This window comes from Convolutriloba macropyga, chromosome 15 (genome assembly GCF_964194025.1).
Source record: "Convolutriloba macropyga chromosome 15, txConMacr16.3, whole genome shotgun sequence".
Lineage (NCBI taxonomy): Eukaryota > Metazoa > Xenacoelomorpha > Acoela > Convolutidae > Convolutriloba > Convolutriloba macropyga.
Genome location: NC_134482.1, coordinates 14,690,475 through 14,702,612, shown reverse-complemented (window position 1 = coordinate 14,702,612; position 12,138 = coordinate 14,690,475). Strand labels below are relative to the sequence as shown.

The 12,138-nt window shown below is 37.8% G+C and overlaps 1 protein-coding gene across 2 annotated transcripts in view; it reads left to right on the top strand.

The window, feature by feature from the left end:
- The window catches only part of LOC142354305 (mitochondrial chaperone BCS1-like), a 144,268-nt gene extending 139,725 nt beyond the window's left edge, over positions 1-4,543 (top strand). For both annotated transcript variants that reach the window (XM_075406568.1, XM_075406569.1), the window contains one exon: positions 3,956-4,543. In XM_075406568.1, the coding sequence (XP_075262683.1) occupies positions 3,956-4,048 (93 nt within the window). In that variant the 3' untranslated portion in view covers positions 4,049-4,543. The remainder of the gene's footprint in view (positions 1-3,955) is intronic.
- Positions 4,544-12,138: the final 7,595 nt, after the last annotated feature.

The following is a 12,138-nucleotide window of genomic DNA, read 5'->3' as shown; positions in this document are numbered from 1 at the left end:
ATTGCTATGTATCTGTTAGTCTGCTGATTTTATTTGATTCTAATAGCTCTTAAATTAGATTTGTTCGCCTAAATTACATCAATACGTACTTTTCGTGTTTAATTGCTCTCAAACGAAGAGCAATGGTCTTTTCGCTGACCTGTCGAGTTTATTTGTAATTGCTATGCATCTGTTAGTCTGCTGATTTTGTTTAGTTCTAATTTTCGCTGACCTGTCGAGTTTTCAACTTTTATTATCACAAATTTTAGCTGTTTTTTATGGAATTTGCATTTTTTTTTCAAATTTTTTGTCATTTTTTAGGTTTCTCCAGCCTCAAGAGCCACCAAACCTCCTCTAAGGTTTGAATATAGGTTACTGCATAGCTTCTAGATGTAATGGAATGTTTTTCAAGATTTCAATATCAACAATTTTAAAAAGTATTCGCAGTTTTGAAGTTTTTTTGAATCTTTTTGAATTTATCTTTTTTGCCAGCACCAGTGTCCTAGGGACCTCCTCTAAGGCTTGATGATATGCTTTTGCATGGTTTCTAGAGTTAATGGAATGGTTAAAATATCTTAAATAATCTTAATTTTTTTCAAGTTTTTTTTTTGAAAATCATCTTGTTCCCAGTTTTTGGATCTTTGAGCCAGTGAAACTATTTAAAGCTTGAAATAGGGATACTATAGTGGACAGTCTCTTGACATTGAAATGGTTTTGAAGATTTTAATATCTTGAATTTAAGCAAGATTTTGGTAAAATTTGCAATTGTTTTCAAAATTTTTGATTATTGTCCTTTTCTGAGTTTAACGATCATTACTGGCCAACGAAGCTTTTCAAGTCTTGCAGATGGATTACTCGAATTAACTCCAGAGACAAAAAATAATTTTGAGTTTTCACTGAGAAATCTGGAAGCTTTTCTTTGAAGTTTTCCAAATTTTAAAATATCAGCTTTTATTTATTTACTAGCAAGGCCTCAATAAACTGTGGCTAGCTACTGAGGAAGCCAACCGCTTGCCGTTTGTTTTGTCCGACGTTAGTCGGTTATGTTAATTAATTGCTCTCGAACGAAGTTTGAAACAGTTTTTGTAAGCGTCTTGGCCTTTTGCAAACTTTTTGACTTTGACTTCTCAAGTTACCTTTTCAAACCTTACTTCTTCATTTTGAGTGGTTTCCTTCATTCCGAAATGAAGTTTTTTGCTCATACATAGGTGATTGTCAGCGATTGAGTGTCACAGCCGAAGTAGCTCTGTTACGTAGTTAAGATGTGTCACTGGAGGTCTCGGGTTTTCGCAGCCATAAATAAGTTTTGAAGCTATACCCCTAATTTGTCCCCGCCTGTCGTTCACAATTGTTGGCGCCACTTCAAATCAGCAACAAGAGCCACCAGACAGCCCCCCTCTCGCCGATTGTGTACATCCCCCATTTTTGTAAGGGAAAACCTGAGCAACCCGAGGTTATGGCACACGGTTAGGGTTACCTCTGAGCTACACTTTGACCCAACGAACGTTATTGCATCTGACCCCACAAGTGTTGCTATTAGCACTTTTGTGGTGCAAAATTGGCATTTTTTGATATTTTGTCATTTATTGTTTAATTTCCTAAGTTGTTTATTTTATGATATTTTAGCTGTTCATTAAAGGTCAAATAGCGTACTTTTTTAGGTATTTAGAGCTACGTATAAACCATCCGTGCTTACGTCAATAAAAGCAAATATGACAGTAATTTGACATTTACTATGTAAACAATGACCTAATTTACTTTCTTGATTAACCAATCAGAAACAAGTAGCAATGATGTTGTAAATGATATTTGCCTATTTACTTTAACCAAATTGTTTGAATGCTAAAACTATTGTAATCAGAACCATTAGAAACTGTTTTACAGAGCAGTTGGCTCTCAGATGAGACGAAAATTTGATTCGTCAACAACTCTATTCTTTTTGCTAAGTTTTTCTAGATCTTAAGTTAGTTGAGCTTACTTAGCGAGAAGTTAGCAACATAACTATCACTGGCTTAAGCCTCGCAAACTCAGCACGAGTTTGAAAATAGATTATCACTGAGGATTTTCATAACTCAATCAACAAAATTAAAGTTAGTACTTTAATACGTTCGGGCGACTAATTGTTTCGACGAGATCATAAGACAATCCGATTCATTGAAGACTGGTAAAGCTCGAGAACCAGGCGGTGATTCTTGAGCAGCCTCAAAAGCAATTCATCCGGCGTTGGTAGTTTTTTAAGAGTTTAAGGTAAATAATAGCCGCCCTCATCTTCTCAGCCGGCTATTATAGCGCTCCTATTTTTTTACTTCGTCGAACTTTTCGTTTTTCACATTTTGCCGCTTTTTCGACATTTCGCGTGAAATCTTTATGACTTCTCTAGGCTAGTTTCACTCTTCTGTCATTCTGCTCAAAGTCCTTTAAAACAGCAGCTGCTCAGCAAATCAATTCAAAATGAAGAGAGTCAGTATAAAAAATTCAAAGTCAGAAATAGAAGCCGGATAAACCCATAAAGCCCATTTTTAGATGCCCGGTACTTGAACTTTGTTCTCATAACTTTGTTACTATCTATAATGCTTACTGGTATTAATACTAGAACCTGTAGCCTCTCACTGAGAGACAGGAGTATGTTCAATTACAAAATGACATCAAAATAAATCGCACTTAAAAATGGTTTTATACAAAAATAAATTTTCTTTTCTTTCAATCCTAATAGAGTTATGGGAATCCACGGCGGCTCTTTTCCGGCAATCTGCCGGGTATGTTTAAAGATAATTTCCCGTTTTAGGCTCTGAATCAGATCAGAGTTCGGTGCCTTTAAACGTCGGTTCTTTAACTTTGGCTCGCACACAATCTATTGATAGTAGTCTTATTTTATTACCTTTTGAATGGCCATTTGGAGCCACTCAGTGAAATTCTTACCCCTTCCGATACAAACAGGTGGAATTATAATCGAGCAGTCACCAGTGCTTTGAGAGCCATTCGACATTAGTTGTTAATTAATTTCAAACAAAGTTGTTAGCAATTATATTAGTGTTTTTTAATGCAACTTTTCGCTTGACCGATTTTTTTAGACCTTTTTATGTTTTTGTCCTCAAAAACGGGATAAGCCGAAGGTTATTAATTGGCTGAGCAACTCTTAGAGCATTAGGTCTTAATAGTTTCTAAGCAAGCGATCCACCAAAACTGTTTTGAGGAGACAATTTCATGGTGTGGAGGACGGTTCTTAATCTTAAGCTTTTACCCCCAATCACAGTCGCCCACCGCTCTCAACCCCCTTCCACGCTCCCCTCGTCCACGAGAGAGCAATTCGGCTGACTTTAGTCGGTTATGTTTAATATTATTATTAAACATATTATTTCATCGAATCCTATTATTTCATCGAATAGAAAGTTATTTCGCTTTACCTCATTTTGCCTTTTTTCAACATTACGTGAAATGTTTGACTTCTGCAGGCTAGTTTCACTCTTCGCTCATTCTGCTCAAAGTACTTTTAGACAGCAGTTGCTCAGCCAAGCAAATTAAAATGAACGGAGTCATAAAAAACGAAATAGAAAAGAGAAACGGGATAAAACCATAGAGCTCATACAGGTACCATCTCTAATGCTTATTGGTATTGATATTAACCCCCTGTATCCCCTCGTTAAGTAACAAGAGTATGTCTAAAATCAAAATGAAATCAGAAAAGTTCTGACTAAAAAAGTTTTCTAACAGTTTTTCGGGTGTTTTCTGTTTTTTCAATCCCAATCGGGGTTATAGCAATTAATTCAACAATCAGGCATCAATCGGGTAATGTTTTCCGGTAATATCCCGGGTATGTTTGTATTTTTCCCGTGTGGGGATTTTCCCGCAATATACTCTAGGATTGTTGTTTCGAAGTCGATCGATAATTCTAATTTACTACGGTTTATATGGGCAAATAATACAAAACGCTATAACTTATTCATAAAGCTCATTTATAATTTTTGTTGCGTTTCAGGATATAGACGTACAGACAAATCCGAAGCCGCTGGTCTTCATAATTCACACTTTTCTGTCTGCAAAGGTCACAAGGCTGGGCTTGATGGCTTAACAGATTTAGACTGCATTGCCAGAGCAACGAAATGAAGAGAATCTTTAACTCAAGAGACTCGCCAAATTCAGGCTGTAATTTCACCCATTATTTAACTCCTTTTATAGACTACAATGATCACACATTCCATAGTGCAGTTAATTTGTGCATTTTGTAAACAATTTATCTCTCTGAAATGGAAATAAACTTAATTTGTAAAATTAAGAAGTTGATATTGAACCACTCATCAATTAATTTTAAGCAAATTTAGTATTTAATAATGATGCAATAACGCAGCTTGCGTTGAACTGTTGAAATCTTAAGGTTTATCTTATTGTATTTATCTAATTTCAAAGCTGGGTTGTTCTCAGAAATTATTTTCACAAAATTCTTGACACAAAATTTAATGAAAGCATATAAATATTTTAAATGTATTCAATTATTTATGAAGTTTGTTTCATTCTAATTTTTAAATTTTCAATTGTTTAAAGGAAATAAATTTTAGTAGTTTCCTTTTTTGTTAGTTTTCCAGACAAAGTTTTTTTGGTTTAGCATATCAAAAAGGTATGATTGAATCTCACTGCACGGTAGTTGGTCACGCAGGGCTTGCACGCAAATGATTCTGATCAGATGTCGATGGGATATCAGTTGACAATTCAACTACTTCGGGGAGAAAAATTAGTTTTTAATTGCTCTCGAACGAAGTTTTGACTGGCGCAATTATTGTAAACGTGTTGGTCTTTTTTATGCAAAATGTTCGCTTGACGATTTTCAAGCTTTTGTTCTAGAAGATTCTCTGACTTTTTGAGTGACTTTTGCATGCTTCACTTTTTGAGATTTCGGATTCGAACCCCTATGAGGCTTGGGTTTTTGCACCCTTGAAAAAAATTCTTAGCTACACCCCTCAACTGAATTGCCCCCTTGTTTATGTTTAATCATTTTACAAATGATCATTTATAGACAGACGATTTAAACTATTGGTTGATCACATTATTATACAGAGATCATCTAAATCGTTGTTACAGCTGAATTATGGTTAATAACTTATTTTTAAGTAGTGAGTTTTGAAGCATTAGTTTTTTCGATAGCTGTTTTGTGTCTATAGCGGCAATTGAACTTCCCTTTTGATAACTTTGCTCCGAGATGTTTAAAACCTTTTCGTGCAAGTTGTTTTCTAGGTCATTTGCTGGGCAGTTCATTGGCTAGCTTGTTTCGTTTTTATCAAGGAAATTTTAATTGCATTTTGGGACTTGTTATACTACAGTTTTAATTTTGTCTGATGCCCAGAATTTTAAAATTCTTCAAGCATCGATCTTCCAAAGAGCAATGCGGATTGTTTAAAGCGTTTTTTAAGTTCTTTTTGTCCTATGGATTTGATGTTTATTTGTAAAGCAGAGTTTCAAGCCGAATTGATTGGTTAGTTTATTTGAATTACACGAGGAAAACCCTTAAAGGAGAAGATTGTTAATGCTTACAGTAAAGTTACACAGTAAAGGAACAACGAATAAGAGCATAAATTAGATAGTGACATCAGCAGGTAGATGATGCTAAGGTTGTGTCACCAGAGTTTCCTTGACAATTGACAAAATTAGATCTTAAACGGTTTTGGGGTAAGTTTTGAGCTTTTTTAATCTTCGCACATTCTTAACTTACAGCAGAACAAAATAATTATTGGAGAGAACTGGAAAAAACAATTGACATAGCAAACATAGAAAAAGGCGAAGTTGACGGCAACCAAGGTAAATGGAACAAGCGTCTCATTTTTGTTATTTCAAGAAATAATTTTAGTGATGAGAAAAACGCTTTTATAATCTTCTAACAAAAAAAATATAACCCTAAAAGACACAAATTGGTAATCTTGTAAAATCTTGCCCTATTCATGCAAAATCTGGTCATCTTACAAGATCTTGCAAAACGAAGATTGAAATAGAGTAGCTACTCGCGATGCGGGTGCGCTTAATTTTACTTGAACTGCGATTCGCGGAGCGAAATCCTGACTTGAATATTTTACGCTTACTCACGGAGCGGGAATTACAAAGAGAATTGTTCAACTGATATTGAATAGCAAAACTCAGAGAATGAACTGAACTGCTTATAAGCAAATCTTGTATGCGTGATCAGACATGTCTGATCAAGAAGCGGGAAACCAAGAAAGGAAGTTTTGAACAGATCGTAAGATACTAAATTAACAAATATGAACTAAATGATGAAGGGCTAATAAATTGAACTAGTTTAATGGCATCGTATAAAAATTTACTGCTTCAAATAAATAACAAAGAGTGATATCCTTGGCTATCACATACCCCTTGCATCGACAAAGAAAATTGTTACAGTAACAATTTTCGAATGTATAACATAATAACAATATTTACAAATTAATACTTGATCCCCGGTGTTAAATAAATAGTAACAATATATGCACTGGTTATCATAGCTTAAAATGTATACTAACATATTAGAAAGTTTGTAGTTAAATCAGTTTGTATGAGAGTTCAGTTTCTAATTATTCCACTCATCCAAATCACGACCTTCAGCCTCAAACGCTGTCATTGAGTGTACTAGCGTTGGGGTGTCGATATCCAAGAGTGATGGATCTTGCGGGGCGGGTGAAGAAACTTCTCCTATTCTTGGAGAGGTATTGATCTCGGCCGGCTGTTGGTCTGCAATGTGTTGCACCGTTTGAACAATGGACTCGGGTGGGGGCTGGTAGTTCTCAACATCACCCGCTCTTCGTGTTTGTTTAGGCGGAGCTGCGATCGTCGAATCGGGAGATGGACTTTGGAAACCGTAATAAGAAGGGCTGCGGCGATTTCTATTCGACGATCTTTGCGGTTGTTTAGCGGCAGTTGCAATTGCGGACGAAGTTGTGGGTTGTTCGCTATGCGAAACAGTACTTGCTTCTTGCCGTTGATTTCGAATAGCAAAAAAGTTGGGGATCTTTGAAATTTGCCCTCGCTTAGCGCGTGAAATGTTCGACTTTGAGGAGGAGACCTCGCTGCCCGGATCATGCTTGCGGTGCTTCATTTTCTTATCTCCCTTCTGTTTCCTTGTGAACTCCTTAACATGGCTTTGGATCAACTCCTCCACCAATTATTCCCCGGATGCGGTCCGCGTATGCTTTTAACGGAATTTGCCGCTCTAGTTGTGTCCCGAATTTGGCGATATCGCTACTTCTGAGTGTCACCACGGGTTTTCCGGGTTTTTAAATTGTGCATGTCGTCGGGCTAAATTTAAGGACATGCGAGCCAGGAGCAAGCACCTCATATAATCCCTCTAGGTTCTTCTTCGAGCGTCGTTTTCAATGAATGTTTCTGGCGAAATTCAACTCAACCGCTCGCTCTTTTACAGGAATTGGTCGAATGGCCTTCGTCCGCAGGAAGCGAGATTCGCCATCCGTGTTTGCCCTTTCTCTGGTTTTTGCTTCTTGCGTCGCTCGTGACATTCCTACCTCGACCTCGATGTCACTGCGGTTGCCATTCACCCATTTGTCATCGGAGAGTATTTCTTCTGGCATCACTGTGGCTTCATCTAAATAATAGTTTACAAAACTTTCATATGTGAGATTGGACAATTTAGGCGTGGTCGATATCACGCTCAGCGGGGTATTAGGTTTTCTTCCAAAGTGTGCTTCGAAGGGCGAGGTTTTTGTTGTTTTTTGCTTACATATTCGCAATTGATGTTTTATTATCTTTAATGCCTGCTTTACATGAAAGGCATTAGTAGACGATTTTTTCCTCTTTGGTACATGCAAGTCTATTTTTAATCTTTTGAATGAGTCTTTCTACCAATCCAAGAGAACGATGATGGTTTACTGGAGCTTCAATTATATCAATATTATTTTTGTTACAGAAGGTCTTTACTTGATTGCCAACCAAACATTTTGCCTGATCTAATCGAATAGATCGTGGAATTCCGTGATTTTCAATATACATGTCCAAAAATGTTAGAACATTTGGTCCGTTTGCTTTGTCATAAATACATGCAGAAGGGTATTTAGAAAAATGATCAATAGCGGCTAAGAAGTAAATTTCGTTACACTTTTCATCAAAAATTGGACCTCCAAAATCAATTTGGGTTTCTTGAATTGGATAAACACACGGTATATGAGGATGAAATTGCTTAGCGGGAATAATAGATTTAAGGTTCTTACCAATCACAGTGCAGGGCTTGCATTCTGTAGCTTTTACAATCAGCTCGCGTTGTATGTATGGCCGTCAGCAATGCGTGGCCATGCCTATCATACCCCATGTGCCCGGATGACTGGAGGAGTGTATGTCATCAATCAAGGCTTCTCGCAGGACATTTGGTATAACGATTTTCTCATATCACACATACCCAGAACGTACATGAAGATCTACACACACACCCAGAACGTACATGAAGATCTCTCCAATATTAGTGTATATACGGGTTTAAAGCTTTGAGGCGGCTTTTGTTATTTGTTAGTATGCAGTCCCATACCTCTTTTAACACTGAATCCTTGCTTGCTAACGACGCCATTAGGGATTTATTGAAAATCTTGGACACAATGTAGTCGAGTGATGGTACATTTGGGCTGCGCGTAAGAGGGGTACTGACATTAGAAGAATGAGCCGGAGATGTTGGCGTTGTTATTTGTAGGGGACTTGCAGCGCGGGTATTGTTTAGCGAATTTGGTTGCTGACATGAGGTGCGGGTATTGCCTGGCGAATTTGATCGCTGACTTGCGGTGCGAGTTGTTATTTGACTTGAGGTTTGCTGATTTGCTGTGCGGGATGCGTCGTTAAAACGAACGCAAGTGGTGCGCTTTTTAGAAGGCATATTGTTACTGGTTTTGGTTATATGATTTATTTCTGAAGATGATTTAGATGACAATGAATGTTTTGAATTGGAAGTGCACGACAGAATTGTAAGATGATTTGAGGCAAGAAACACTGATTTTATTTGTGGGTGGTGACTTTAAAAATTTTTTGTGGATTGTTTCCTAATTGGCGGGATTTCAGATTGAATAATTTGAATCTCGCGCGACGCGAGAGCTAATTCATTCCGATTTTGGAATAATTGTTTACGCTTGTTTGTATTTCGCTTAGCGAGAGAAGTGTGAAGTGGTATATGTGACGCTGAAACTGCATATTTTAAGTTGTTTAAATTACAGTTAGTATTTGAGGCTAACTTTCGCGGAGCGGGGGAATTGTAATAATCATGTTTGTATACTTGTGCTGCATGGGTGCTAATTAAGTTTATCGCCTTATTGTTGGTCTCGTTTTTAGCTGTGATTTGCGATGCGGGGCAGTGTGCTTTAATAATTGGTGAAAATTTGGTGGAGACTTCTTTAGCTTTTTGAAACGGGTGTCTAGAAATGTAGTCAACTAAACCCATTTTCGCCCCAGGAAGATGTTCAATATCAAATTGAAATGGGAGTTAAACGATCGATCCAGCGAGTTAATCTAGTGTTGTATGATTTATTCGATCTATTTTCTTTCATGATAGATAGAAGAGTTCGATGAACAGTTTTCGGAGCTTCAAGTGCTAAAATCGCAGCTGTTTTACTTTCAAGTGGCGCGATACCCGATTGAGAAAGATGGTATCCTAGCCAATCAATTTCTAACATTACAAGGTGACATTTAGGAAAGTTTATCCTAAAATTTTCATCGTCTAATCGTTTAAGACAGTTCATTACATAACTTTTATGTTCTTCCAGAGATCCTTTGCTATAGATCAAAATGTCGTCTAAAAACAATATGTATTCTTTAGACCAATTAAAGTGTAGTCAATAGCTATTTGAAATTCTGCTGGCTTATCTGTGATCCCGTAAACTCCTGTTTGAAATATGTAAGTGCCGGCCATATCACCACTAATAATGTTGAAGTTACAATGATTTGCCGTGTTAGAATGCAAATTTAATTGACTGTATGCGTACTTCAAATCTAGTGTAGAAAAGTGTGTTATGTTTTGCGACGCAGGGGCACTATTTTGTTGAGAAATGGATTCGATAAGCGTATCACAATTTGGCATCTGATATTTATTCTTGTGAATGGCTTTATTTAGTATTTTTGAATCAAGTGCAAGCTTAATCGTTTGATCTTTCTTTACGGTGACCACTATTTGTGATATCAAATATTTGTCAGGACAAATTGAAAGTTTTACGATATGTTTTTCATCTCACAATTTCTTAAGTTGGTTATTGAATTTTTCTTGTAAGTTAATGGGAATACGTCTACCTTTTTGAAGTCTAGGTTGAAAGTCTTTGTGAAACTTAGATTTTGCCACATGGTTTTTTGATCTACCCTTGCGCGATATCAGTTCACGAAAAGTTTTTGCGATTTGTTCTTTGAATTCTGGAGAAGAAATGTTGTTGACACGATTACCTTTTTGAGATGTAGATTGAGTCACTGCTAGTCCAAATTGATCAAACAAGTCACGACCAATTAGGAATTTTACTCCCTCAGCTACAACGATGAATGTTGCGGAATCACCAGTCCAACCGTTGCCCTTTATTGAAGATTGTATCTTTCCTTCAACCTGGATTGGTTCATTCGAGAAAGTCCGAAGTTGCTGGGACGTCTTTTCGTTGATCCAGAAAGCGCGAGGACTAGTTTGTAGCACTTGGGATGCGAGTGAACGATTGAGAATACAGCATGCGCTACCGGAGTCCACGAGTAGTGTAGTGTTAATATTGCCGATCTCGATGGGCATGTTGAGGGGTTCTACTTTCTATACTGCTTTCTCGATCACCGCAACCATATTATCCTCTCCGCTACTATAGTCCAATCCGTAGAGCTTAGCTGGTTGTAGGAAATTCACTGAATCGTCGGGATGCAGTTCTTCTTCCACGACACTTACCATCTTTTTCTTTGTGGTTTCACGTTCTTTTGTTTTCTGCAGACTTTCGCAAATTGGTTTAGAACTCCACAATTGTTGCGAGTTTTACTTTTTGCGATACATTTATCACGATGATTCGGAAGCCAAATTCCTCCAAAGTTTGAACAGTAGAGTGTGGAACGGTTGTTTTGTCTTAGAGCATTTTTCGAATTTTTCCAATTCGGGGTTCGAGAGCTACTAGACAATTGAACTGCGTTGACATTCGCCGGGATGACAATCTTGTTATGCTGCTGAATTTGATGCTGGTTTCGCATCCCAAGTTTCACGTTAATTGCTAGCTCTAATGCCTGAAGCGGCTCAACTGTTTGTTTGAGGAGTTCCTTTGATTTTCAGGGTCTATTAGGTTGGTAAGGAATACGTCGCGTATCAGAGTCTCTTCTTTATTTTCGAAGTCGCAGTTCTCTGCCAATTCCTTTAGTTTACTATAGAAGTGTTCTACTGTTTCTCCCCGAAAGTGTTTCGTAATCAAGAAAACATGACGGTCAAAGGTTATTTGCGAGGACGGATGAATGCCTCTTCCACGATCTTCCAGAAGTCTACGGTAGTGAGGCTATCGATCATGATATGCGGGTTTTTGCAGTTGATAATGCAACTTCCTTATACCCTTATGCTTAGATAGAGTAGAGACACGGTTTTGCGATCCGCCAGTGGCCAGGGTTTGTCACCACACATTATACCGACTTCAATTAGCCGTTGGCATTTGTTTTGCCAATTCCTCTTCTGTTGTGCGTTGCAAGAATTGCTCTCTCTCTCTCTCTCTCTCTCTCTCCGATTGTGCGGAAGCGCCAACTATAGTTTCTTCGTATATTGGTTCGAGGGGAAGTTCCACCATGGCGGTTTTGGGTCCAAGTAGTGTATCAAGAATGATGTTCTCTTTCGCCAACAGTGCCAATTGATATTGCACTCTCCATTTCTCCCAGCGAAGTGGAGGGTCGGGTGTAGGTTTATCCCAGAAGGCGTCTATTCCGAGAGGTGTACGTTTAGTTGCTGGCTGCGCCATGTCGAACTCTATTGAAATAGAGTAGCTACTCGCGATGCGGGTGCGCTTAATTTTACTTGAACTGCGATTCGCGGAGCGAGATCCTGACTTGAATATTTTACGCTTACTCGCGGAGCGGGAATTACAAAGAGAATTGTTCAACTGATATTGAATTGCAAAACTCAGAGAATGAACTGAACTGCTTATAAGCAAATCTTGTATGCGTGATCAGACATGTCTGATCAAGAAACGAGAAACCAAGAAAGGAAGT